General features: G+C 50.7%; 1 protein-coding gene across 2 annotated transcripts in view; it reads right to left on the bottom strand.

The window, feature by feature from the left end:
• The window catches only part of DNAI2 (dynein axonemal intermediate chain 2), a 29,113-nt gene extending 2,722 nt beyond the window's left edge, over window positions 1–26,391 (bottom strand). Inside the window, exons 1-10 of one of the 2 annotated variants that reach the window (XM_072781433.1) lie at window positions 26,267–26,391; window positions 20,679–20,872; window positions 19,081–19,242; window positions 17,951–18,072; window positions 14,683–14,825; window positions 13,577–13,690; window positions 9,018–9,157; window positions 7,043–7,165; window positions 4,105–4,328; window positions 381–516 (exon numbers count right to left, since the gene is read on the bottom strand). In XM_072781433.1, the coding sequence (XP_072637534.1) occupies window positions 381–516; window positions 4,105–4,328; window positions 7,043–7,165; window positions 9,018–9,157; window positions 13,577–13,690; window positions 14,683–14,825; window positions 17,951–18,072; window positions 19,081–19,242; window positions 20,679–20,861 (1,347 nt within the window). In that variant the 5' untranslated portion in view covers window positions 20,862–20,872; window positions 26,267–26,391. The remainder of the gene's footprint in view (window positions 1–380; window positions 517–4,104; window positions 4,329–7,042; window positions 7,166–9,017; window positions 9,158–13,576; window positions 13,691–14,682; window positions 14,826–17,950; window positions 18,073–19,080; window positions 19,243–20,678; window positions 20,873–26,266) is intronic. The other variant, XM_072781434.1, reaches the window with a different exon arrangement.
• Window positions 26,392–27,708: the final 1,317 nt, after the last annotated feature.

Raw genomic sequence — 27,708 nt, 5'->3', positions numbered from 1 at the left:
TAGCCAAGCTCTGTGTTCAAACACCCTCAGGGACTCCTCTGACTCATAAAATGAAGCTCAGGCTCTGAGAATGGCTGTCAAGACACTTTGCCCCCTGCCCTCCTCCCCTCCACCCCTCAGTCCCCAGCCCCATGTCCATCCTGCAGTTTCCCAAACCCGACACCCTTCCATGGTGCAAGGCAGCAGGGCTCAGCTCTAGCTCTGCAAACGTGACATTAGCTGAGGACAGAAGGGTCAGCTGCCAGGAGCCCATCCCAGGGCTGCTGAAGGGATAGGTCAGGCTTTCTGCTTCTCTTTTCTTTTTAAGTTTCTCCCAAGTGATTTTGCTGAGCCTCTAGGGCTTGAGGGCCTGGCTGTATGGGGAGTGGGGTATACATGACCTTCAGACTGAGGGCAGGTTCACATTGCTTGAACACAAAGTCCCAGATGTCCAGGGTCCCATCCATCTTGGTGGTGAAGAAAACTGCCGGCCTCACTGGGCTCCAGGCACCATCGGTGAGGTAAGCCATGTGGTACCTGTGGGGATCCTGGGGTCAGGACCGCTGTGACTGGGAGGGACAGAGGGGCCGCTAAGCTACGGCTCTACTCATCCATGCCCCCTGGACTCTAGGGTCTCATTGCTGGGTAGGAAGTTCTTTCTTGTGTCTGACTTCTAATTATGCCAACCTCACTCACCAGCAGTTCACAGTGGGCATTTTAAAGGTTCTGGTGCTGAGGCACCTGGGTAGTGCAGTCAGTTAAGCATCTGACTCTTGATTTTGGCTCAGGTCATGATCCCAGAGTCCTGGGATCGAGCCTTGAATTGGCCTCTGTTTGGCAGGGAGCCTGCTCCTCCCTCTTCCTTTGTCCCTCTCCCAGCTTGTGCTCTCTCTCTCTCTCTTTCAAATCAATAAATCAATCTTAAAAAAACACAAAAAAACAAAACAAAAAAAGTCTCTCGTCCTGCCCAGGGGCTAGCCACTGGTGTTTCTCCACAGCTAACTCCAGGGAACAGGCTCATGTTGCTGGATCTGGGCCCAGTCTTTCAGCCGTGGGACTCACTGAAAGGAATCAGAGGAAGAGTGTGCCCAGAAAAGTTCCCAATATTGACATTAGAAGAGTGCTATATTTCCTACTTGGTAGGATCTAGATTTTTTGATGATTTCTGTGGTGGGGAATGCAATCAGATCCCTATCTTACACCATATATAAAATATCAACTCAAAATGAGTTAAAGATTTAAACCTAAGACCTGCAACCATAAACCTCCTAGAAGAAAACATAGGGAAAAGCTTCTTGACATTGGCTTTGGCAACCATTTTCTGGATATAACGCCAGGAGCACAAGCAATAAAGGCAAAAATAAACAAGTGGGGTACGAAAAATGAAAAAGCAACCTATGGAATGGGAGAAAATATTTGCAAGTCTTATATGTGAGAAAGGGTTACTATTCAAAATGTATAAGGAACTTCTACCAAAAAACTCAATAGTGAAAAAGCAAATAACCTGATCAAAAAATGGGCGATGGACTTGAACAGGTATTTCTCCAAAGAAGACATATAGATGACCAATAGGTTCATGAAAAGGTGCTCACCATCACTCATCATCAGACAAATGCAAATCAAAACCACAAAGAGATTAAAGAGAAGAAAAACAAAAGCACACACACGGAGATAGCTCCTCACACCTCTTAGAATGGCCATGATCAAAAAAGACAAGAAACAGTGTTCCTGAGGATGTGGAGGAAAGAGAATCCTCGTCGTGCAGGGTTGGTGAGAATGCAAACTGGTGCAGCCACTGTGGAAAACAGTGTGGAGGTGCCTGAAAATACAAAACATAGAACTACCCTACGATCCAGCAATCTCACTTCTGGGTATTCATCCAAAGAAACTAAAAAACAAAACAAAACAAAAAAAAAAAAACAGAAATTGGATAAATTTCTTTGATATTTATCCAAAGAAATTGGATAAAAATCAGAATCTCAAAGAAATTAAAATCAGAATCTCAATGCCTGCACTCTCAGGTTCATTGCATCATTATTCACAACAGCCAAGAAATGGAAACAACAACCCAAATGACTATCAGCAGGTGAATGAATAAAGGAAATGTAGTCTGGAAATTCAATGGGATATTATTCAGCCTTAAAAAAAGGAGACCTTGGGCAGCCCGGGTCTCAGAGGTTTAGCGCCGCCTTCGGCCCAGGGCGTGATCCTGGAGACCCGGGATCGAGTCCCACATTGGGCTCCCTGCATGGAGTCTTCTTCTCCCTCTGCCTATGTCTCTGCCTCTCTCTCTCTCTCTCTCTCTGTGTGTATGTCTCTCATGAATAAATAAATAAAAATCTTAAAAAAAGAAAAAGGAGATCTTGCTATTGGCAGCAACGTGGATGGACCTGGAGGACGTTGTGCTAAGTGAAATGAGCCAGACCCAGAAAGACAGATATGACATGATCTCACTTATATGTGGAGTCTTAAAAAGTCAAACTCACAGCAGCAGAGAGTAGAGCGCTGGTTGCCAGGGGCTGGGGGGGGAGGGGAAAATAGGAAGGTGATGGTCGAAGGGTTCAAACTTTCATTTATGCAAGATAAATAAGTTCTGGAGACCTAGTGTGATCTGGTAGCGCCTCTAGCTAATGACGCTGTACCAAATAGTAAAATTTGTTAACAGGTTAGGTTTCCTGCTGCATGTTCTTACCCCCTCCCTCCCTCCCAAGAATACTTATAATAAAGGGGGTAGGAGAGAGGTGATAGGTATGTTTATGGCTTTGATGGTGGTGATGGTTTCACAGGTGCAACTTATCCCCACACTCAGAGAGCTGTGGGCACTAAGGATGTGCAGCCTTTTCCATGTCAGTGACACCTCAGTAAAATGGGTGAACATCTGTATCTGCACATGAAATGAAAGAGTCTATATGTGAGATGAGTTGAGTCTATAGCTATGTATGAGATGGAGAGTCAGAACCTGGGCAGGTGGTGTGGTGCCCTCCAACTCACTATGGGACCGGGAACAGAGTGCTACCTCTGGACCTCTCCCTCCACCCTGTAGAATGTGGAGATTGGACTGGATTTCTGCTCCAAAAGCAAAGACAGGCTGAATCCTAAAGCCCCCCGGGAAATCCTTAGCATGCCTATTCCTGGGTCAAATGCAAGATCTAATACAGCAGCCCTGGAATCTGGACTTAAAAAAAGGGGACACCTGGGTGCCTCAGCGGTTGAGTGTCTGCCTTCAGCCCAGGGCGTGATCCTGGGATCCAGGGATCGAGTCCCACATCGGGCTCCCTGCATGGAGCCTGCTTCTCCCTCTGCCTGTGTCTCTGCCTCTCTCTCTGTCTGCCTCTTGTGAATAAATAAAATCTTAAAAAAAAAAAAAAAAACTTCCTTAAAAAAAAAAATCCTTCCCAGGAGATCCTGATGCAACCAGATCTGGGAACCTTTGGATAAGAAGATGCCCATTCAGGTCCACAGCAGCACCAGCACTGCAGGAGTCTGTGCGTCAGCTGGAAAGGAACCCCAGATTCACACAAATGAAGGCTGAGAGGGCGCCTGTCCCTCCACCTCATGCCTCTGCTCTGGTCTCTTGGTTCTGCGTCATTGCAGCATCTCTGGGGATGTGGCTCTCCCCGGCTCACCCAGGGGCAGTGGGGCCACCCTGAGGATCCGTCTCACGGCACCCCCCTTGGCCTCTCCTCTGAGCAGACTCGGGGAGCCCTCAGGCTCCTCTGATCCTCCTACAGAGCTCACCGCTCTGTCCCTCTCTGCTCCTACATGCCCACCGTCACGGGAGAGGACACCCACCGAGCTGTCCTGATGAGGTGCCCAGATTCTTAATCCAAGCTTCCTGGGTTCAGACCCCACCTCAGCTCCTTACCAGCTGAGGGACCAGGAGCAAGTGGCCTTGCTTCCTCTTGGTTCTGTCCCCTGACGCAGACAAGAGGAGCATGAAAATTACCCCAAGGCTGTAATTATTGCCAGCCCAGGCTGTTTGAGGCACACTCCTTCAGGAAGTGGCTGCATTAGGCCACTCCTAGCACAAGCTCAGGCGTGTGTGGAGGGGTGTTCTCTCCATTTTGCACATAGAGGCTCAGGGCATTCCGGGGCCCTCTCTGTCCCTCTCCCCCTCCCTCTTACTTGGTCCACATGATGGATGACTCCCGGCTGTCCTCTGACCAGATGCGGGCGGTCCAGTCACCGACTGTCAGGAAGTTCTTTGGGTAGAATGGATTTCTCTGGAGGGCATAAATGGGGCCATGGTGGCCTGAGAAGGTGCACACAATCTTCTCGGCTGACGTCTTGGCCTTGCGGTTGCAGGAGATGACAATGCCTTGCTCGGTGCCCACCATGAACTTGGTTGGCTGTGGAGGGGGTGACACAGGAGTGGAAGGCACCATGAATCATCATCTCTGGGCTTCATTGTCCTGGCGAGCGGCCTGCTGGGGTTGGGGTGTTGGGATCCAGAGGTACTGGGAGGGCTTTTGGTGAAGGCCTCCGCTCATGCTGTTCTCCAGCTTCTCCTGAGGAGCTGGCCCCACCTGTTCCCCGATCAGATCCCACCCTCCACTAGCACCTGCTCTAGGGCCCCATTTTTTTTCTCAAGATTTTATTTCTTTATTCATGAGAAACACACAGAGAGAAGCAGAGACACGAGCAGAAGGAGGAGCAGGCTCCCTGCGGGGAGCCCAATGTGGGACTTGATCCCAGGACCCCCGGATCATGCCCTGAGTCGAAGGCAGATGCTCAACTGCTGAGCCACCCGGTGCCCCAAGGGCCCTATCTTAAGGGAGCCCTCTCGACTCTTCTAGGCCCTGGAGAGACTCATCAGCAGCAACATGAGGAACACCTCTGCATGTAGCATCATTGTGTCCACTAGGCCTTTTGTCATAAAGATCCTGAATGTCTGTTCACAGATAAGTGAATGACTGAAAGAATAAATAGTGTAAAACATGAGGCTGGAAGGGCCCTCGGCCAGCCCCCAGCTACTCCCTGCAGACCTGGGCTACACTGCATCCCCATGGCCATAGCACCGTTACTCACAGCAGCAAACACGGAAAAGCAACCCAGGTGTCCCAACCCAAGTGACGTGGATGGCTGCACAAAATGTGGTCTGTACCTACAGTGGAACACCACTCGGCTTTAAAAAGGAAGGAAATTCGTGGCTTTAAAAAGGAAGAACAGGGATGCCTGGTGGCTCAGCGGTTTAGCCCTGCCTTCAGCCCAGGGCGTGATCCTGAAGACCCAGGATGGAGTCCCACATCGGGCTCCCTGCATGGAGCCTGCTTCTCCCTCTTCCTGTCTCTCTCTCTCTCTCTCTCTTTCTGTGTCTCTCATGAATAAAATAATATCTTTAAGGAAAAAAAGAAAAAGGAAGAACAGGAGCACCTGGGAGCTCAGTCAGTCAAGCATCCAACGCTTGATTTTAGCTCAGGTCATGATCTCAGGGTCATGATATCCATCCAGCAAGGTGTTGGGCTTCGCACTTAGTGGGGGGTCTGCTTGAGATTCTCTCTCTCCCTTTCCCTCTGCCTCTCCCTCTGCTCACGTGTGCACTCTGTTTCTCTCAAATAAATAAATAAATAACATATTTAAAAAAGGGGCACCTGGGTGACTCAGTTGGTTAAGCGTCCGCCTTCAGCTCATGTCATGATCCCAGCATCAGGCTCTCTGCTCAGTGGGGACTCTGCTCCTCTCTCTGCCTCTTCCCTCTGCTCATACTCACTCTTACTCTCTCTCTCTAATAAATAAAATCTTAAAAAAACAAACAAACAAACAACTGGACTACAGGCTGGAGGTCAAAGGAAAATGAGGAGATAGTTTGAAAGGCCCAGGAGAGTGAGTGATGAAGTACACGGTGCGGCTCCTATGAGCTCATAACAGGGAGAAGCACCCAGATCCGGGTGGCCCCTGTGCCGCCAGCCTCAGGCTTCTTGGCAGGGTCGGCATGGTGAGCCTGGGCCTTGACTCCGAGCCCTGGGTCTGAGCCCCGGGAGCACCGTGTTCTAGAGCGCATGACTTACCACACTAAGACTCATCCATTTATGGATGAGTGGTGTGTGATTACACAAGCTCATCGTGCAAGACAGTCGTTAGTGTCTGGCCCACAGCCTGTGCTGTCACAGGCGTGGGAGAGCTGGGGCCTAGCGGGGGCATGGGCACCACATCCAGCACCTGCTCTAGACATCCCTGATTTCAGGACAGGATGCTTCTCTGCATCATTTCTCCCTTCACTATGACACCCAGGGGTGGGGGTCAGCTAAATTGTCTTCCACCCCACTTCACCCTCACTGGTTCCCCAGCCTCAGGTGAGGACTGTCAGGGCAGGGGTGAAGCCAGAGCACCTCTACCACCCAAGGACCTGGGAGTGATGTCACGTGACCTGAAAGTAAACAAGAGATAACCCCCAAGGGGGAGCCAGGCCTAGGCTTCAGCAAAACATAAACCAGGAATCAGCCCAAGACAAGACTCCTCTGGAAAAGTCAATTTCTTGCTTTGGAGAGAGTCTTCATTTGCTGCTTCTAGAAGCTTCTGTCTTTTGACACATTCACTTTACTGGTCAATTTTGATATTTCTTTATGGTTCCTCCTCCTTTTTGCTAAACGCCGTAACTGTGCCTGTGCTCTGTTTTCCAAGGAGCCTCCTCTGACCTCATTTCCCTCCCTAACGTCTCTTCTTTCCCCCCAGAAAGTGAAGTAACCCCCACGAGGCAGAAGCAGGGCCTGGCCGCTCCGTGTTGGTCTCCGGCAGGGCTCTTCCCCCAGAATGGGGCCTTTCTGGAATCCAGTCCTCAGTGAAAACCTGCCTTCCAAACCTGCCTTCCGCCCAGTGCAGCCACTAGCCAGGCGGTGACTTCGTGCAACTGAGACTGATTGGCTTCTTTCCGCGAGGAGCTCTGCTGTCCCCTGCTGTCCCCTGCTGGAAAGTCCTTGGAATGACCACGCAGGTCCAGGATGACCGCACTGGGGCCGCCCCTCTGTGGAGCAGCTGCCTGGTGCACACAGTAGTCCCGGGCTGGCCTCGGCTCTAGCTGCCCCAGGGATGGAAAGTCCTGGAAGGGAGAGCTGGGGACACTCACCAAGGTAGACTCAAACTCCAGGGAGATGGCTCCCAAGGCGCTCTCCAACTGCTCCTTCCTGGTAATGTCCAGGATCACCACCTCGGTGGGTTCGCTCATCTTTCGGATATCCCACCACATGACCTGATGGGAGGATGGGGCCACTGTGAGACCAGAGGTCCCTCCATTGCCCTGGCTTTTGCCTTTCCTACCTCCGTCACCTTCCTGGGGCCAGTCACTGGGGCCAAAGGGGTGCGTGTTAGAGGCGCCCCGCGACCTACAGGACAAATGCACTTTGAAGAACCACCACTCCGGCCCACGGTCTCCCCCTGGCTGATCATCAGGGTTATGGGCAAGCTTCATAAAACCCAGATGCTGGGGCCTCACTCCAGACCTACTGCATCAAAATGGCCAAATGTGGGCTCTGGAATCTGAATTCTTAGAGCATCCCCACAATATGGCAATACATAGCAATGTTGTAAACCCTGTATGCTTTTTTTTTTTTTTAAGATTTTGTTTATTTATTCATAAGAGTCACACAGAGAAAGAGAGAGAGACAGACACACAGGCAGAGGGAGAAGTAGGCTCCATGCAGGGGGCCCCATGCGGGACTTGATCCCAGCACTCCAGGATCACACCCTGAGCTGAAGGCAGATGCTCAACCGCTGAGCCACCCAGACGTCCCGGCCTGTATGCTTTGATCCAGAAATCCCACCACATGCTATCAGTGTGCCTTTGCATGTGTGCAAAAACCTATATACAAATATACTCTTTGCTATGTTATTCCTATGATGACAACATATTGAAATCCACTTAAATGAATTATAGTATACCCAATGCAGTTTTTTTTTTTCTTTTAAGTAGGCTCCATGCACAGTGTGGGCTCAAACTCACTACTCTAAGATCAAGACCTGAACTAAGGGCAGCCCTGGTAGCCTAGCGGTTTAGCACCACCTTCAGCCCGGGGTGTGGTCCTGGGGCCCCGGGATAGAGTCCCACGTCGGGCTCCCTGCATGGAGCCTGCTTCTTCCTCTGCCTGTGTCTCTGCCATTCTTTCTCTCTCTCTGTGTCCGTCATAAATAAATAAAAAATCTTAAATAAAAAATAGAAATAAAAAAATAAAAAAAGACCTGAACAAAGATCAAGAGTTGGACACTTAACCGAATGAGCCACCCAGGTGTCCCCCTAATGCAGTTCTTAACAGGCATGGGGCACTGCTTTATGAAATAGGACATTTTCAAGATATACTAAGTGAAAAATATCAAGTGCAGTTATTTGCCTATGTGTAAGGTGTGCAGAAAGAGAGTGAAGACAGATGTATTCACTCCTATATACAGAGACTATCTCTGAAGGCAGCTGTAAGAAACTGAGGCAGGTGGGCACCTGTGGGGAGGGGGTTGGAAGGCTTGTGGGCAGAGGAGGGAGGAAGGTGTTTTCCTGTCTGCCCTTTTGTACCTTTTGGATTTTGTTCTATGTGCACTTACTCCTCAAATTTTTTTTAAAGATGTTATTTATTTATTTGACAGAGAGAGGGCTGCCTGGGTGGCTCAGCGCTTAAAGCATCTGCCTTCAGCTCAGGGCATGATCCTGGAATCCTGGGGTCGAGTCCCACATCGGGCTCCCTGCATGGAGCCTGCTTCTCCATCTGCCTCTCTCTCTCTCTCTCTCTCTGTGTCTCTCATGAATACGTAAGTAAATAAAATAAAAAAAAAAAAGAATGTTTATTTGACAGAGAGAGCAAGAGAGAACAAGCGGGGGCGGGGGGGCAGCGGGCAGCAGAGGGAGAGGGAGAAGCAGACTCCCGCTGAGCAGGATCCCAGATCATGACCGGAGCCAAAGGCAGATTTAGCTGACTGAACCACCCAGGCACCCCTACTACTCTTCAATTTTAAAATAAAATGCAAAAGGAAATATTTCCCCTGGGAATTCTGAAGGGGAACCAGGGAGGTATCACTGCTCCCCACATTCCCGCCCCCTACAGTGGCTGGCTAGGTACCTGCCCATCTGTGGATGCTGAGAAGCATTCAGTGCCGGTCTTCGACTGCAGCCAGATGCTGCCATACACAGGGTCTCGATGGCTGAACTCAATGGTGGACAGCTCCGCCACCAGGCTGCCCTTCCGGGTGTCCCAACAGGCTAGCAGGGGGGAGGAAATGAGAGGAAGGTGAACAGAAGTCCAGGCTCCCTTCCCTGGTGCAGGGAGCACAGCATGGGGGGATGCTGCTTCCCTTGGTTTGGCAGGTATGTGGTTTTTTAGAATCAGGACTCGATCCAAACCTGCCTGAGTTTCCTATCAACCCCCGAAGTTCTCACACAATCTCTATGCAAGCTTCACTCATTCCATTGAGCTCGTACCATGGTTGAGCGTCACACCAGGCCCTCGGGAAGCCTCTGGGAATAAGACTGTCCCCCTCTCCTTGAGAGGCAGGAGGAGGGATCGGCAAGTAGAGCTCATGCTGGGATGGTCAGGGCAAGCACCCTGGAAGGAGTACGAAGGAGCACGGACCAAGGATGAGTCTAGGATAGGGGTGGGCGGGGGGCAGCCAGAGAGAAGAGTGTCTCCACCCCAGGGAAAGGCTCCTGAATAGAAGAATGTTGAGGCCAGTTTCTCCTTCCCTTTTGTCCTCTGCACCTTGGCTGCCTCTGGTGGGAGATGGGAATGCAGCTCACAGACCCTTTATTCAGATCCATTACTAAGACTTCACCTCTTCTGCTTTACCAAAAAAGCCTCGGAATGTATCCAGTTTCTGTCTTGGCAGATTTTGTTTTCATTTTGCCATGAGTGTGCAGCAAGGATCCACTCTGTTACACAGAGCTATTTCTAGGAAAGCCAGTTTTGTAAAACGGCAACAAAAAACATGATCCATGTTTTGATTTATGGACTCAAAGTCCAAGGCATTGGCCCCTGGATCTGCCTGGCCCAGGAAGGGGTTTTCCCTAAGCAGAATACCACTTGGGGGTGGGCCCTCCTTCAGTCCCTCCCACAGGCAGCAGAGCCCCAGAGTCAGGGCCACTCTGAGCTGGCGTGAAAAGCCTTGAAAGGGGTTATGAATAATGAGCGAGGCAAGACTCGTGAATAAATCATGGCACAGTGGCTCCACTCATCTTCTAAAGCCCTGGCACCCAGGTAATTTGTCAGGGAGACTTTTGGAAGCCTATGTCTGTTCTTGGGGAGGAGGTGGCAGGTCTTAGAGAGAGGGTCAGAGGCCTCAGAAGAGTGTCTAAGAAGATTCTCTGCCATCCTGCTCTTACTCTGGGAGGGAGAGAAGGGAAGGCAGAGAATATGTGAAGGGAGAAGGGTAGAGGGCTATTTTCAGGTCCAAGGTCGAGTCAGGCCTGGGGTGTGGCCACGGAGGCTGAGTGTCTGCTGCTTGGGGGCCAGGCAGGACCCACATGGGCAGCTTCCTTCCAAGATCCCTATGCATCTAAAACCCAGTTTTCTAGGTGTTCTATCAACAAAACCAGTAGACTAAGGATCTCTGAAAATCTCCTCCATAAAAGCATAAAAGCAATGAGAAAACTGGCAACAATCACCAGTCAGCTTTTTCGGAACAAGGTAGCCAAAGTGTTACAGCCATCCAGAGAGTGTTCAGGAGAAAGCTGAATGCTAGTAAGGACAGTGAGTTTTGTGGCATTTTTAACTTTCCCTAGTTAAGACCCCACACTCTCCAAATCCCACGGTAGCCTTGAAAAAATAACATTCTGCCTTCCTGGTGAAAATCTGTAACCTGGCAGCCACAGGAGGGGAAAAGCAGCCAGAGCTCATTCAGAGTCTCCTGTCTCCAGTCTCCTATCTGACCTGTCTGGTGGTTCCCCTGAAAGTTGTATTCGACCTGCCTTGGAACTTGCCAAGTGAAAAAAAGTCTTATTATGGAGGCAACTGTTGGAAATAATGACAATTACAGGCAACTGATTAACTTCGCAGCTTCCTGAAGTAGTGGATAGCAGATAGGCAAACAGCAAACTAACCACTAAGCTTGAAAGGCAAGCCTGAAAAAAAAAAAAAAGGCAAGCCTGGAGAACAAGATGTCTGTCAGGGTTTTGCAAAGCTCCAACACATTCCTAGAGATCTGGAAGGCCATATGCCCGGGTAGGGCTGTGTGTGTGCCCGGTTCTCTGCACACATTCAGGAAAGAACCGAGGAGGTCCTCAGCTCCTACTTCTGGTTGACCCTGAGGCTCTGTGCAGAGGCTCAGGAAGGGCTGGCAGTTGCCAGCTGCACACAAGCTCTTAGCAAAGAGACTAGTTGGCTGCAGGTGCTAAAGGAAATCTCTGCCCAGCCACTAAGCTAACCAAGCAGACTGTGGCGGCCACACACGATAGAGTACAGACGTCATAGAATTGGTTCAGAAAATTTACTGAAGAAATGAACAAGTACAACAAACTACAGCAATGAAAACAAACCCTGTTCAGGTATGAATGTCTGATTTCCGAAGTTCCCACTTTATATTAGGTAAAGAGGGCAATTTTCTTTTTCTTTTTTTTTTTTAAAGATTTTATTTATTTATTCATGAGAGACACACATAGAGAGGCAAAGACACAGGCAGAGGGAGAAGCAGGCTTCCTGCCAGGAGCCCGATGTGGGAACTTGATCCTGGAATTCTGGGATCACGCCTTGAGCCCGAGGCAGACGCTCAACCACTGAGCCACCCAGGCGTCCCCAAGAAGGCAATTTTCTTTTTTTTCTTTTTTTATTTTTATTTATTTATGATAGTCACGCACACACACACAGAGAGAGAGAGAGAGAGAGGCAGAGACATAGGCCGAGGGAGAAGCAGGCTCCATGCACCGGGAGCCCGACGTGGGACTCGATCCCGGGTCTCCAGGATCGCGCCCTGGGCCAAAGGCAGGTGCTAAACCGCTGCGCCACCCAGGGATCCCAGAAGGCAATTTTCAACAACAACAACAACAACAAAAAGTTGCAAGTTATACCAAGAAACAAGAAAATATATAGGTAGGAAAAAAGGCAACAAATACAGACTGTCCCCAAGGAAGCCCAGGTGTTGGACTTACTGGACAAAAACTTCACATCATTAATTTTAAAGATGTTCAAAGAACTACAAGAAACAGTATCTATAGAAGTAAAGTATGAGAATGGCATGTTGCAAAATAAGAAATATCCATAAAGAAATAGGATTATTATTATTTTTAGAGAGACAAAGAGATGGTAAGCAGGGGAAGGGCTAAGGGGGAGGGAAAGAGAATCTCAAATAGAGTCCTCACTCAGCATGGAGTCAACACGGGGCTTGATCTCACCACCTTGAAACCATGACCCAAGCTGAAACCAAGAGTCAGATGCTTAACTGATGGAGCCACCCCGGCGCCCCAAGAGATAGGAATTCTTCTTAAAAGGAAGAACAAAATAGAAATTCTGAAGTTGGAAAATACATTCTCTGAAATGAAAATTCAGTAGAGGGGCTCAACAACAGACTCAAGCAGGCAGAAGACCGAGCTGGAGGTAGGTCATTTGAGATGATCCAGTCTGAGAAACACAAAGGAAGAGAAATGGAATTACCACAGCTGATTCAAGAAGAAAGAGAATGTGTGAAGCGATCTAGAACAGGTAAAGAAGGAGTTGTGCTAGTGGGGTGCCTGGGTGGCTTAGTTGGTTGAGCCTCTGACTCTTGATTTTGGCTCAGGTCATGATTTCAGCGTTGGGAGATCGAACCCCAGTGTTGGCTCTGTGCTCAGTGCAGTCTGCTTGAGATTCTCTCTTTCTCTCTCTCTTTCTCCCCCCTGTCCCCTCCCCCAGGCACAAGCTCTAAATAGATAAATAAATAATAAATAAATAGAATTTTACCAAAAAATGAAGGTGCATTAGCAGTTTTTAACTTCTGATAAAGAAGGACCAGATGTCTTCACTGGTGAATTCCACTGAATATTTATTCATTCATTTATTTATTCATGAGAGACACACAGAGAGAGAGGCAGAGACACAGACAGAGGGAGAAGCAGGCTCCCCGAAGGGAGCCTGATGCGAGACTTGATCCCAGGACCCTTGGATCATGACCGGAGCCAAAAGCAGATGCTCAACTACTGAGCCACCCAGGCTTCCCTTTACTGAACATTTAAAGGAGAATTAGTACCAAACTCTTCCAATAGTCAGAGAAGGAGGGAACGCATCCCCACTCATTGTGCGTGGCGGGAATCCATCACACCCATCCCCGTACAGGTGTCTCTGCCTGCCTCTCTCGAGATGGGGCTCCCCACGGGTCTCATTATCCCTTTGCCCCCTGCTACGCTAGCCCAGCTCCAGGCAGGTAGGCAGTAAATGCTCCTTGATTTTATACTTGACCTATCATTTTCTTAAAACTTTTGTTCTGAACTGGTTTTAGACTTACTTGAACTATTGCCACTAGAGACAACTAGAACTATTACAACTACTGCTGAGCTATGAGCAAAACACGACTCACCCGGAGGTCTGGAGTCCATCCCCTGTGGCAAGCTCCCACTTCCCTCTGTGCCCGAAGGGTGGCCCGGGGCAGGTATGTGGGCCCTGGTGGACAGCAGCAGGGGCTGGGCTGGCTCCCAGTGAAGCCCGGGGCCCCTCCTTACCGAGCTGCCCGTTGTAGCAGCCTCCCAAAAGCACGTGAGAATCTTTGGGGTTGTACTCCAAGGTGACAAGAGGAGAAGACGGCTTCAGGACAATTTCAGGCTTATTGGGATTTTCTATAAAACAAGCAAACAAACAAAATGGTCCCACCAGCTCTAGAAAGAAAAGGACAGGGTCAAACAGCCCGATCCTTCTAGAGGTGGGAGTTGGGAAGCGGCGGATGGCGGGAAAGTGGAAGCCCCTCCTGTCTTTCTCTAGGCTGCAAGTTCTAGGCCCTGGTGGCCAGAATCTGGCACTCTTGACCGTAGGGACTCTTCTAGTAGTTTTATTTCTGGTAATCAGGAGTGTGTGTGCATGTGTGCATGTGTGTGTACATTCTGCAGGTTTGATAGGAAACCAGGTATGACCACAAGTTTTTGTTTGTTTGTTTGTTTGTTTTTTAACACAAAGCCAACTCTCCTTGACTTCTCCAAACCAGTTTCTTGGTCTGTATAGTGGGGCTAATGGTGGGATCCACCCCCAGGGTTGCTGTAAGCATCTGTTGGGCTGGTCCAGAGCGTCATGTGCTCCGTTCTGAGTTTGGCACCCACGCCTACTAATAAGACCTAATGTTTCTTTTCAAAATGGTGACAGAGATGGGACGGTTGACAGTGTGTAGCCCACCGTCGCTGGCTACCCACCAGGCACTTGCTCTCAGAGTCAGTGTTTCTGTCAATAAGGGTCTGTCCCTTAGAGACCTTATTAGCAGACCCTTATTAGTGGACACACTGCCCCTACTGGCCGTGGGTTAAGGACAAACGGCAGGAAAGGTGGGACAGAGGTGAGTCTATCTGAATTGGGATTTGGGGGGGGTCTGGTCTTGAATGCCCTGATCAAGGATCTGGAAATGAAGGGAGTTTCCTGCTTCTGACGTGGCTCTGGTTTGGCTGCTCCTGAACCTGGACAGCGAAGGGATGAGGGGCTTTCTGGGGTCCCTGGCCCCTCCCTGTGAGGGACCAGCCCTGTGAGAGTCCCCGGCCTGTAGCTTCTACCTCCCACTCTTGTGTTATGCTGGTCTCTGCCCTGCCCCCTCAGCTTTTCCAGCCACCTGAACCCCTTCGCTTCTCACCTAGGTCCCAGATGTACGATTCGTGGCTCATGCCTTCAGGTGCCCGTTGAAAATTCAAGCAAGAATATGCCACTGCCAACTTCCTGTTGCCATCCGGGTGCCAGGAGAGATGCGTGGCTGACCGCTTGATCTCCTGGGGATCCCTTTACCGGAGGGCAAGAGGGCAGAAGACTGGAGTGGAGTGAAAGGCTCCTCACACCTCTTATTTAATCAATTATTTCTTTTTGAAAGACTTTTTTTTTCTTTTTCTTTTTAGATTGAGAGACAGCAGGGGAGGGAGCAGAGGGAGAGGGAGAGAATCCCAGTGCAGAGTCCTACTCAGGGCTTGATGTCAGGACCCTGAGATCATGACTTGAGCTAAAATCAAGTTGGACATTCAACCGACAAAACCACCCAGGCACCCCATAGAAAATTTATTTTAAGAACAAAGTTTAGGGGGATCCCTGGGTGGCTCAGCAGTTTAGCGCCTGCCTTTGGCCCAGGACGCGATCCTGGAGACCCGGGATCGAGTCCCACGTTGGGCTCCCTGCATGGAGCCTGCTTCTCCCTCCTCCTGTGTTTTTGCCTCTCTCTCTCTCTCTCTCTCTCTGTCTATCATAAATAAATAAATAAATCTTAAAAAAAAAAGTCTCTTTAAAAAAAAAAAAAAGAACAAAGTTTAGGGACTCCTTTAATCAAAAACCCACTCTCACCGGCCATAGATAAAAGGCATTGATAAATACTAAACCCATGGAAATAAAAAAATATTAAGTTCTAGTCCGATATTTTCATTTGCTTTAAGTTTTGGGTCTGAGGGCTGATTTCGCATTGCTATTGAAATAAAAGGGAAAGTGGAGAATCCAGAAATATTGCTCCTGGCTATTTACCCAAAAGAGCTGCAAACTTCTGTCCACACAAAATATTACATGTGAATGTTTCCAGCAGCTTTACTCATATTTGCCCAGACTTGGAACCAACCGAGACATCCTTCAGCAGGTGAGCGGATAAATAAGCTGGGGTCCATCCAGGCAAGGGAATATTATTCAGCATTAAAAAGAAATGAGCTATAAAGCCATGAAAATATATGGTGGAAATATAACACACATCACTAAGTGAGGGAAACCAGTCTGTAAAAGGCCTTAAACTGTATGATTCCAACTATGTGACATTCCGGAAAAGGCAAAACCATGGAGACAGTAAAGAGATCACGCGTTGGCCAAGGGCTTGAGGGTAGGGAGGGATGAATATATCCTGTGGGTGGACCACAGGATTTTAGGGCAGTGAAGCTACTCTGTATGATACATTTGTCAAGACTCACAGAATGTGCAACACAAGGAGGGAGCCCTAATGTAAACTATGGACTTTGGGGTGCCATAGGCTATAGGTCATGTCCCTCAGATTCAAATGTTGAAACCTAATCTCCATGATGGTATTAGGGGGTGGCTATGGGTGGTGATGAGGCCCTGAGCCCTTTAGGATGGGATTAGAACCTGACAAAGGGGCTCTAGAGAACTCCCTCTCCCTTTCCGCCATGTGAGTTCACAGGGAGAAAATGGCAGTCTGTGAACCAGGAAGTGGGTCTTCACCCAACACAGAACCGACCACCCTGTTCTGAGACTTCCAGCCTCTGGAACTGTGAGAAAGAAACTTCTGTTGTTTATAAGCCACCCAGGTTATGGTACTAAGCACCTGAATGCTGGTTCATGAGGGTGACGGAGGCCCCACCCTGGGGCGGGGTGTTGATGGTGGGGAAGCTGTGGGGGTGCAGGGTGGAGGGGGTGTGGGGCAACTCTCCGTCCTTTTTTTTTTTTTTTTAACTCTCTGTACTTTCTAATCAGTTTTGCTATAGGCCTAAAGCTGCTCTGAAAAATAAACTCTTAATTTAAAAAAAGAGGAGGAGGAAGGAGAACGAGCAAGAAGTAGCAAAGGCCTACACTGAGACTTTGCCCTTGAAGTAATCAGAAGGAACAAAGGAAAGTGGGGAGCCACACAGCTTTCTCACTCCATGGTTCCTCCATTTCACTCCTCCCCGGGAGCACTGTTATAATAAGAGGAGTGCAGGCTGGGATCCAGGAGACCAGAGTTCCTTCCTCCACTGTGTGTCCTGAGAGCTGTCCCCTCCTAGGGGTGGTCACCCCCTCATCTGTCAACTGTTGAGGCTGGATGGGACGATTTCCAACCCACCGTCCTGCTAAGGTGTCCCTATGGAAGGTCAGACCCCAGCAGGACAGCCCGCGCCCTGCCCTAGCCCCCTTCTCCTGGCCGCCCTTGGCCCCGTTCTGCACATGGTAACTCAGCCCTGGATCACAAAAGGGTCCTTCCCAGTTGTGCTGGGACTGGGTCAAGTGCTCCCCAGGACCCTCAGGGACGAATCTCTCCAGAATTGGCATTTGAGGCTAGCCACTTCCAAAATCACAGGGATATATATATATATATATATATATATATATATATATATATATTTTTTTTTTTTTTTTCAAGCAAAAAAAAAAAAAAAAAAAACAAAACAGAAAGTGCTACCCTATGTACTGTTCTGCACCTTGTTTGTTCTGGTTTGGTTTCACAAAGTAAATCTTGTCAGGGAAGGGGCTGCCTCCTTCATTCCTTTTTTGTTTTGTTTTTTGTTTTTTGTTTTTGTTTTTGTTTTTACTGAAGTTCGATTTGCCAACATGTAGTATAACACCCAGTGCTCATCCCACCAAGTGCCCTCCCCAGTGCCCGTCACCCGCCTCCTTCATTCCGACAGCAGTGTAGTATCCGCTGTGTGGGCTTCCCCGAATTGCTGGAAGCAGTCCCCTACCGGATTTAGCTTGCTTCCAGTCTCTGGCTAGCACACCCCCTGCGGCAGTGAATGTCCACTCACGCAGTGATTCCACACTCACGTTATCTATGGGATGGTCCTGGTGTCACACTGCTGTCCTTGGAGCTTATTATCAGGTACACTCCCGTGAGTGTGGGACAAGGGTCCCGTCTGCCCACAGTGCTGTTGGCTCACGGATGTCCCATATTTTGTACTCATTCTGCCCCGCAGGGATCGACCCGCCTTGCACAGAGCTCTGCAAATTCCCTTAGTCTTTCTCTGGAGTCAGTCCTCGTTCTCCCTCAACCAGACCTGCCCCCAAGGTAGGGACCAGTTGGATGCTGGGTGTTCCATCGCTCTGCTCCTTACCGAGCTCAGAGCGCAGATGGCATCGTACCCACGGCATGGAGTGGTCGGCAAGGAGTGGTGACCTCTGGAAGCACCCACCCCGTATGGATGACAGAGATCGGCCAGACATCTGAGAGGTACCTGAAAACATTGATGGTTTTAGCTGAAGGGGCCTCCTCTGTCACTTCTACTGCATCCTCGTCGTCAAAATACTCCTGGTAGATGTCGATGGCATTATTCTGCTTGATGCAGTGCTCCATGATCTGAGGAGGACACATGCAGAGCATCTTAGCAGGAAGAGGACGTCCCTGCAGCCTGAGCGGGACTGCGATGGAGTCTGGGAGGGACAAGACATAGCCAGTGGTCTTTCCCCTTCCTTCCAGCCCATGTGTTCTCAATGGTGGTGACATCACCTCCCACTGGGTAAACACTGGTTGGGGGGGGCGGGTCAAATAATAGGACTTTTTATGTATAAAGCACAGACATATATAGAGGACATAAGCAATATACGAATGGCATTAAGATTTGATGGGGGAGGCGATTTGGAAAAAAAGGTCTGAAAAGGCTCTTTGGGGGACAGCAACGAAACAGGATGATCCCTCCATATGCAGCAGCTATCTCCTGGCTGGCACCCAGAGGGCCCTCTCCATTTTTCCAGATGTCCAACAAGGAAAAGCCCAAGCTCAAGTGTCTCCTCTTCCAGGAAGCTCTCCCCAATCCCTTCAGCAGGAAGTCAAATCTCCCTCCTTATGGAGCAGAATAGCCAGTCATCCCTCATCTTCCAGCATGTCTTTCTATATTACATGGTGATATCTTGGTCCTTGTCTTTGGCCTCCAGGGGATTACACACTCTTTGGGGCAGGATGTATGTGAGTTTTTGCTATTATTATTATTATTATTATTACAATTCATTTTTGGAGTCTCTGCTGTGCCTGGCAGAGGCTTGAAGCCCAGTCCAAAAGTGTTGAAGGAATGAATGAATGATCCCTCTTGGCAGGTGGCTGCTGGGTGGGGTTCTTTGGGGTCCTCTTTGCTCAAAGGGAGCACTTGTTGGACTCCTCTTGAAGCCCATCCAGCCCTTGCACCTTCCCGTCTTCCCCTTTGGCCTGCTATTGCGGACTGGTCTGCCTGCTTCGGTCTGGAAGGTTCCTGAAGGCAGTCTGTGTTCTTTCCCCGAGTAGCCACGGGAGCCGAGCACAGCGCCAGGCACGGCCAGGGCTTCGCATGCAGGCGGGGAGCCCCAATGATGGCTGGGCCCAAGGGAGCCTTACCGAGCCGAGCTGCATGATGGTGTTGATGTAGTTCTCGTCCTTCTCCACCTTCTTCCGGAACCGGATGGTCTGCTCCAGCTCTAGGGGGTTCACATCCTTGGGCCAGCCCCCCTCGACGTGGTTAATCCCCCGGGTCTCCATCTCAAACCGCTCTGTGTTGGCCTAAACAAAGAGCCACGGCTGAGAACATGCCTGCCCCTGTGTCCCTTCCACCAACCAGGATCCCGGGCCCATCGACCCCAAGCCCTGGACGCTCGGGGATGGACCCATGTGGCCAAAGCCACAATGCTGTCAGGTTTCAGCAAGGATCTTTCTGGTCCTCGGGTGGTCATAGGTAGCCACGAAAGTGCCATCCTATGGAGCCAGCAGCTTTGCGGCTGAGGCCACTGGCCGTGGAAAATCCAGTCCCGACTTTATCTAATGGACCAGGGGAGCCCACCCGTCTGTTCTGTCCGATCCCAAAGAAAAAGAAGTGAATGAGCCTGATCTGCTTTATCGTATACAAAGTCACAGGAATTGAAACTTGGAAAGTTGGGAATCTGCAACTTTCTCCCTGTTCTCTGGGGCAGGGAGGATGGTGGATACAGATGTAGTTTACCCCATAAACTTGTTGCTTTGCCTCCTTTCTATTTTTCTCCTCCCATTTTTAAAATTGTGGGAAAATACATATAAATTTACCATTTTAACCATTTAAAAACATATGATTCTGTGGCATTAGGGGCCTTCTCGAGGTTGTATCACCATCACCCCCTTTAGTTCCAGAACTTTCTCATCACCCCAAGTGGAGACCCCAAACCCATTAAGCAGTCGCTCCCCTCCTCCTTTCCTTTCTAAGCCAGGGCTCACAAAAGCAGTGAGTCTTCACGGGGTGGACCCGCCGACAGGAGACCCTAAGGCCATCCTGCTTAGTTAGCTACTCCGTGGACAATGTCACCCCGGTCTCTGTGACAGCATTTAGCCCTGGGAAAGCAGGAAACTCAGTGTTTGAACCATGAGTTACTGGAACCACCCACAGTCAAGTGTGACTTTCACTGGGTTGATTTGGGACATGACAAAGTGGGTTCCCTCCTTCAAGCTAGTTTTCTCTCAGCGATGCCTGGCATTGTGCGAGGCGGCTCACACACCCGCTTTAGACGGACAGGAGCTCAAACTTCAACATGAGGCTCCACTCTGGTATCATGGAGGCCCCTCTGACCAGAACTTTCCATGGTACCCTTTCCTTTTCACATGCTGGGCAGGTGCCTATAGATCTGAATCTCTACTCCCTCAGGATACCTCTCCCAGCTGTACCACACGCCTAAGACGCCTCTAGCAAGAGTCTTAGGGGTGAGACCAGAGCCCACAGGAGAGAGAACATCTTGCTTCATGTTCATCTGGCCCAGGGAATGGCTGGTCTGGGGTCTTTTCCTGCCCCTGGGCACCGCGGTGGGTCATGGGGCAATTCTGGAATTCTGGCCTCATACTTCCAGCATCTGCATTGGGCCACTCTAACTGGCTCCCAGTCACCCTGAGAGTCACCCAGTCCCACTTACCGCCCTGCCCGGCCACCCTGCCAGGCTACATGCTCACTGGTCTGGGCCCCCGGAGCAGGGACCCACCTCATGCTCTGACATGCTAGTGGAGCACTGGATGCCCTTGTCCACGGGGTTCCTTTCCACAAACTGCTCGGCCAGCTCGGGGTTGGGCGGGATGTCGATGTTCAGCTCGGCCTGGCGGTCTGAGAAGTTGCATTGCTTCCCAAACTCGCTTCGCTTCTTGACGTACACATACACGATCTCCATGGTACCGGCTGCTGTGGGGGGCAGAGGGAGGGGGTGCAGTAAGGGGCCCCACGTGGCTGCTTCCCCGTCCCCAGGGGCATCACCAGGGGTGGCTCCAGGTTCCCAGTCTGGTTGAGGGGAGGGGTCAAGGGGGTAAGTTCAGAAGCCGCATCAGCATTTTAAAAAAAATCATTTATTGAGTAATGACTACATGGGTTATTTTGTTCAGTTCTTGGGATTGCCCTCTGAGGTGGATGATAAAATCTCCATTTTACTTTGAAGGAATCTCATACTTAGAGATGCCCTGAGTGCCCTGCCTGGGACCACATAGTTAATAAGGGGTGCAGCCACTCTGACTGACTCCACAGCTCTTACTCACCAAATGATAGTGTTTACTGAATTAATATGTTCATTGGGAGGCAGGACGAAATACTGAAGCGATTACATTGCATGCACTAGACCTGGTCATACAGCACAGAGATTTGAGAGCCCAGGCGTCTCTGGAAACTCTCCCTCCCAACCACCTGATTGTCCACAAGACCACCCCTTCCTGGAGTTTTAGGTATGGGACTCTACCCTCCACCACTCCCCCCATGTAGAGCCTCCTCCCTCTACATCACTCCAACCATGATGGGGCTGGGAGTCCACCTGGGAAGGGGAGAGAGCCAGACCATTTCCCAACATGCCTTTAAAAGAACTGGTCACGACGGCACAGTGGGGAATTGGCAGGCAGGCTGGGCTGAACGCTGACTTCAAGTCCTGGCCCTGCCACTCACCAGCTGCTTGACCATGGCTGGGTCACCGGGTCACTCCCGCACCTGACACACTGAGCTGCTGAGCTGCTGAAACGCAAGGCTCTGAGAGTTGGCCACAGAGCCAGCATTTGTATGTAATGCAGGGAAGGCTTCTCTCACGGATGCTAACTGGAAGTCTTAGGCAGTTCCCATAAATTGCTCTTCTCTGCACTGTCCCCTGTCACATCAGGAGACTCTGTGGGGTGACTTCCATGACTGGCTGTCTGATGAGGTCTATGACATTGCACTATAGAGGTTAGCAGAGCTGCCCATTTGCTGGCCACTCCTAACTCTCAGAAAGTGTGTCTGTGATGGCAAGCTCCCCAGGGCTCGGCTCTCAGGTCTGTGAGGCTCTTGGGCCTGCAGGGAGCCCTTGGATGAGCGGGTGGGAGCGGTGGGGAAGACGGCCGTACAAGAGCCTTGCTGTGGTTTGTTTTACGACTGAAGGTTTTTGGTCACCCAGAGTTTAGCTTCTTGCCTGTGAGCAAGTATTGCTACCTTTGAATGAAAGGGGGACCTGGTGGGAACGTTCTTGGAGGACATGTGTCCTGCTTTAAGTAAAACCCACAGAAAAATATCCAAACTTAGTAAACAGATGAAAAATGCAACAGAGATGCTAGAGGAGTAACTCATTTTCCCAAGCAACGTTGTATTGGAGTTTTTTTATTTTTATTATTTTTATTTTTTTTTTATATTGGAGTTTTTGCCTAAGGAGGCCCTCCGGGGGAACCCAAAGTGAGTCTATTTTTTAAATCTAATTACATAGACTTTTTAGGAATTCATAGGTTTTGTGAATGCCAGACTTCATGCTTTATATTTGTTCTTACAGTTTCCATTCTTTCACTTACTCATTCAGCAGACATTTACTTGAAGCAGCATAATCAAGAAGGTGCAGTACTGGCATAAGGACGGACATAAATATCAATGGAACAACATTGAGAGTTCAGAAATAAACCTTTATATTTATGGCCAACTTATTTTGAAAAAGGTACGAAGGCAGCTCAACAGAGAAATGATGGTCTCTTCAACAAATAGTGCTGGGCCAACTGGATGTTCACATGGGACAGAATGACCGTGGACCCCCTACCTCACACCACACACACACACATTAATGCAAAGTGGATCACAGGCATCAATGTAAGAGCTAAAACCATAACACTAAGGGGGAAGAACACAGAGGGAAATCTTCGTGACCCTGATAGGGCAGATTTCTTAGATAAGGCATCAGAAGCATGGTCCATAAAGCAAAAAACAATGATAAATGGGACTTCGTTTGCACCTCAGAAAATAACATTGGGGCTCCTGGGTAGCTCAGTCAGTTAAGCGTCTGACTCTTGGTTTTGGCTCAGGTCATGATCTTCGGGTTGTGAGATCAATTCTCATGTTGGGCTCCACACTGGGCATTGGAACCTGTTTCAGATTCTGTCTCTGCCCCTCCCACCTCCAGGTCAAACGCTCATGCTCTTTCTCTCTCTCTCTAAAAAAGCCAAAAAAACCCTAAATCCGTAACATTAAGAAAATGAAAAGACAAGTCAGACTTGAAGAAAATATCTGTAAATCGTATCTTAAAAAGGACTTGCATCTAGAATATATAGGCACCTGTGGGGTCCTTGGCACTGTGAGCAGTAGTCTGCAGGTGCCCTCACTGCATGCCCCCCATGGCCCTTCAGATACAATTCTTGTTCTGCATATGAAGAACCCAATGCTCAGTGAGCTTAAACACCTTGTCAAAGGTCACAGCTCTTAAGTTGAGGCAGAGCCGGGGCCCAGGCCCATCTGGCTCTAAAGTGATGATCCTTAACCTTGGCTACATGCGTAGAAGCTCCGGGGGCGGGGGGCGGGGCGGCTGTTTATAAAATCACATTGCTCAGGTTGAACAGCAGACTAATGAAATCAGAATCTCTCCCTGGAATTTTTCAAACTCCCCAGGATAATTCCAGCATGCAGCCAAGGTTAAGAACTACCAACTTAAAGTGAGGGTTCTTAATCGCTCAGCCAGCCTGTCTCAAACCTGGGACGTTCGTTCACAGTATGGAGATTCCCAGGCCTCCTCTCGCAAATGCTGACCATGTGTTTGGGCTGGGGCCTGTAGTGTGTATTTTTCACAATCTCCCCTGGATGAACATTATGACCAGACACATGTCTAGTCTGCCTCCCCTCACCTCCAAGGCTGCAAGGAACCAGACCAGTGGGCCCTGGCTGGCTGGCCCCTGAGCTATAGGGCCAAGGGCCGTGTGACAGCCCAGGAGCACGTGCCCGAGGTGGCCTTCGGCCTTGGAGCAGCTGAGGCAGAGGCGAAGGGGTGAGGGTGGGAAGGTTAACCCCTTGATCTCTTTGTATCCACATACATTGTTCCTCCAAGACAGCACCACCCCAACCCACTCCTAGGCCCAGAACGGCGCTACCTGAATCAGACTCACAGAAAACAGGATTTTCTGCTCTTTCTAACGGTTTGGAGACTGTAGCCAGGAGAGGTAGAAGCAATGGCTCAGACCCCAGAGGGTGGGAAGAGAAGTCCAACTTGCAGGAGGTGGCCCTAATGTGTTCCTTCTCTATGGGCAAAAACATACAATCTTGTAAAGAAGAACCAGTGGGTCCATTCTGGCCTCTGCCCGCACATCGTTGTGGGGCCACAGGGCGGCTCCTGGGTCCCTACCGTGACCGGCTGCCTGTCTCTCCCTCTGTTAAAAGACAATTGCTGAAAAAGCCAGCTCTTTGGACATACAAGGAGGCCTAAGAGCATGAGGAAACTCCAAGGACACAAAATAGCCTCTTTAGCCCAGACCATATTCGAAACAGCTTGCTTTCCTTCCCGGTGCCTCCCAAGACCAAGCTAGGAGCGAGAACAGAGGCATTGTTTTCTATCTGGAGGCAGACAGAGGGGACATTTAAAGGCTGGCCTGGTGACGGGAAGACAGCTCATTCAGGGGCCCAGAGCGGGCTCTTTTTCACCAGCCGGCAGAGCCCGAAGATGAATAGGGAGGTCAGCCCTGGGGGTCTCAGGAGGTCTCTCCTCACTTGGTGAGACAAGTGCCACTAGCTGGGCTTCCCCAGGCGGCACTGTCTGTCTGCAAAGGGGACCTCCGAGGGGGGTAGGGGGCAGGCAGGAACCCTGGCCTCTGGGAGTTGGGGGATGCGGTCCCCCACCCGTGGGAACCTAGAGACCCAGGGGCATGCGGGACTCTGCAGTGAGTCTCAAACACAAGAAACATAGGGCTGGAGGCGTGCTGGCTGGGAGCGTCGAAACTGCAACCGTCTCCCACACCCCGGGACGGTCAGATCGGAACCTTCACCAATGAGAAAAACTCCTCTTGTGCAATGACAGTGAGTAAAGTGATTCCTAGAAAGAACCTCCCTGACTCATGAGAAAGTGTGTTTTCCAAGTTTGGGGTGGAGCTCAGGGTGGGAGCTTAGTGGGGAGGCAAGAGGAGGGTGGCTGCTTTCCCTCCACGCCGGACTCCACGTAATATAAACACGAGAACACTTTCCTCTTCCTCGTGGTCCCTGGGGCAGCCCCCAGTGTTTGTGCCAGGGATTGATGGCCTCTGTGTGGCACCCGGCCGGGCTTCCTTCTCTCTTCCTTACGTCTTTGCGGATTTTCCAGAATTTAGGGTCTTAAGGGACTTACTTGCCTTCAAATGAGGCAGATCTCCCTAGGAACCCACCCCGCCCCCTAGCACCGCGTCATCCCACCTGGGCAACGCCATCGAGGCACACTGGGGTCAACCTGGGGGGAGCTGAGGCACGTGGATGATGAGGACAAGCAGAATGGGGAGGAGGACCCCAGGACCCCAGGCTGGCTGTGTTGGTGTCTACCAGCGATACCCCCACTACGACGCTGGGGGCAGACCATGCACTTTTCACTTACCCCTGTCCCCAGTGCCTGGTGCAGCAAGGAGCCCAACACTCCCTCCGTCCCATGCTGCTCCCATGCTGCGTACCAGCCCGGGCCCAGGGTTCTCCCCCAGAACCCTTTCTCCCCTCCTCTTCCATTTCTCATCAGAAAAGCACAGCCCAGCGAGGTAAAGATGTGAGAGGGGGAAGCGCAGGGTCTGAAAACCCGAGAACACCCCTCTGTGGTTCCAGACATTGTGATAAACTCTGAACGCGTTGCAGGAAGGTGGAAGCGACCCTGTGACCTTGAGCATGGTATCCCAACCCGGGCAAGAAGGTCCCGCTCCGGGCAAGGAGAAAATAAAACCGTGCATTTCAGGGATTGGCTGCCTAGTCGGTGATCAATAATTATGAATTCCCTGCCCACCCTTCTTATCAGAAAGCCCACCTCCTGCCATTCCAGCCCAGAACGTACTTCCCAGCCAGCCAGCTGTGAACCCTGTGGAGGTCTCCCCGGCCCAGCCTCCAGGAGACTTGGTGGATCAGGACCAGACCGACTGGGAGCACGGGGTGCGGGAGGGAAGCTGACCAGAACCTGCAGGCTCCTGTGACTCGGGAGGAGTGAGGGCAGCCGGGTCGGAGGGGCGGGGACCCCCAGCACCCAGCGTCCAGAGCTCTCCCGGATGGCTGCCCCCAGGAGGAGCTCCTTGCACCCTCGCTGATTACCACCCTCGGGGGCTCCCCGCTTCACTCCTCTCCTCTTCAGCCTCCAGATCCACCCCCGGCCCGCGTCCTTACCCTCCTCGGTCCGCTCCTGTGGCCGCCGGGGCCGCAAGGGAAGCACCTGAGCCTCTGCGCCCACCTGGCGCTGCTCAAACGGCTCCGACCCGCGGAGTTGACCTGTTGCCTAGCAACCCTGGCCGGGCCGGGACGCGGGGCGGGGCGGAGCACGTGACCCTCCTCTCCCCCAGCGTCTAGAGGAGGAGGTCTCCAGAGTTAGGAGAAAAAGTAACCGGGTGAGTGGTTCTCATCACACTGGAGATAATAACCGGCCGTGGGATCTCTGCCAGGTGCTTATCCAAGTCTACAGAAAGGCACTGGGCAGGATCCTGCGAAAATGCAAAGTATTGTAGTCCACGCTGGGCAAGTCCTGGGCCCTGGCTGGTGATGCCCTGGCTGGTGATGCCCGGCTCTGCTGTTTATGGGCCTGTGGTCTGGCAGGCTGTCTTACTGCTCCTTCCTATGGGATTCCTCGACCCCTCAGCGGGCATCTCCCCTGTGCAACCGTAGGCCCTGCACACTGCACAACCACGAAGCCTGACTACACAACCAGGGTGGATGCTCCTGGGCGGTAGGGGTGGGTGTTCCATGTAAACGCCCACTGAGTGTTCACTGAATGCATGAGTGAATAAAATGAAGTTCCTCCCGGGGATGAGGCAATGAAGCGAGATGGTCTAAACTGGAAGCACGGGGTTGGCGGTTAGCACACAGGGGTTTGGATCCCAGCGGGGCCACTTACTCCTTACTCATCATATGACCCTGGGAGAGTTACTTTGTTTTTCTAAGACCGAACGTTGTTCATCTACAAAATGAGGGGACAGGGACCCCGAATTGGGAGGCCCAACTGAGCCAACACAGCGGAGTGCCCAGGCCCGTGCTGTTGGCGGAGTCTGCACCCAAACCCAAGCCAGCCCTGTACTTGCCACCACAGGGAAGCAGGCTACCCAAGTTCAGGGATGGGCACTTGAGGTCGGGACTGGGGTAGACAGGGGCTGTGTCAGCCAAAAAGTGGGATTGGGGATTGGAATTGGTCTTGAAAAATGGTGATGAGCTGCAGGGGAAGGAGTGGGGAGAGCATTGCAGATTGGGGGGAAGGGTGATCGTGATGGAGAAAGACATTTAGGGTGGGGGTGGATGTATCATTGTGGCAGGAGTTGACAGTCCCTGTAGGGGAGAAAATGAGACGGGGATTTGCAAAGGTCAGCTGGGCCAGTTTGCGGGGATGTTCTGAGAGGAAGGCTCAGGCAGCTGGACAGCTTCCGTGGGTTTTTGGAGTTGAGAAATTACAGAGAGAAAGCAAATTCCCTCCCACTCCTGTTCCCCATCTTCTCCATAAATGTGTCTTCATCGCCACCCATCTGCCTCTAACTGGGCAGGTGCAAAAAATTCCCAACCATTCTAACAAGCCCCAAAGTGACGGCTGCCACCAACAACCCCCCTCCCTTAGCTCCTGCTACCAC

Source organism: Canis lupus, chromosome 16, assembly GCF_048164855.1.
Source record: "Canis lupus baileyi chromosome 16, mCanLup2.hap1, whole genome shotgun sequence".
NCBI classification, from domain to species: Eukaryota; Metazoa; Chordata; class Mammalia; order Carnivora; family Canidae; genus Canis; species Canis lupus.
This window is presented reverse-complemented; position numbering and strand designations above follow the sequence as displayed.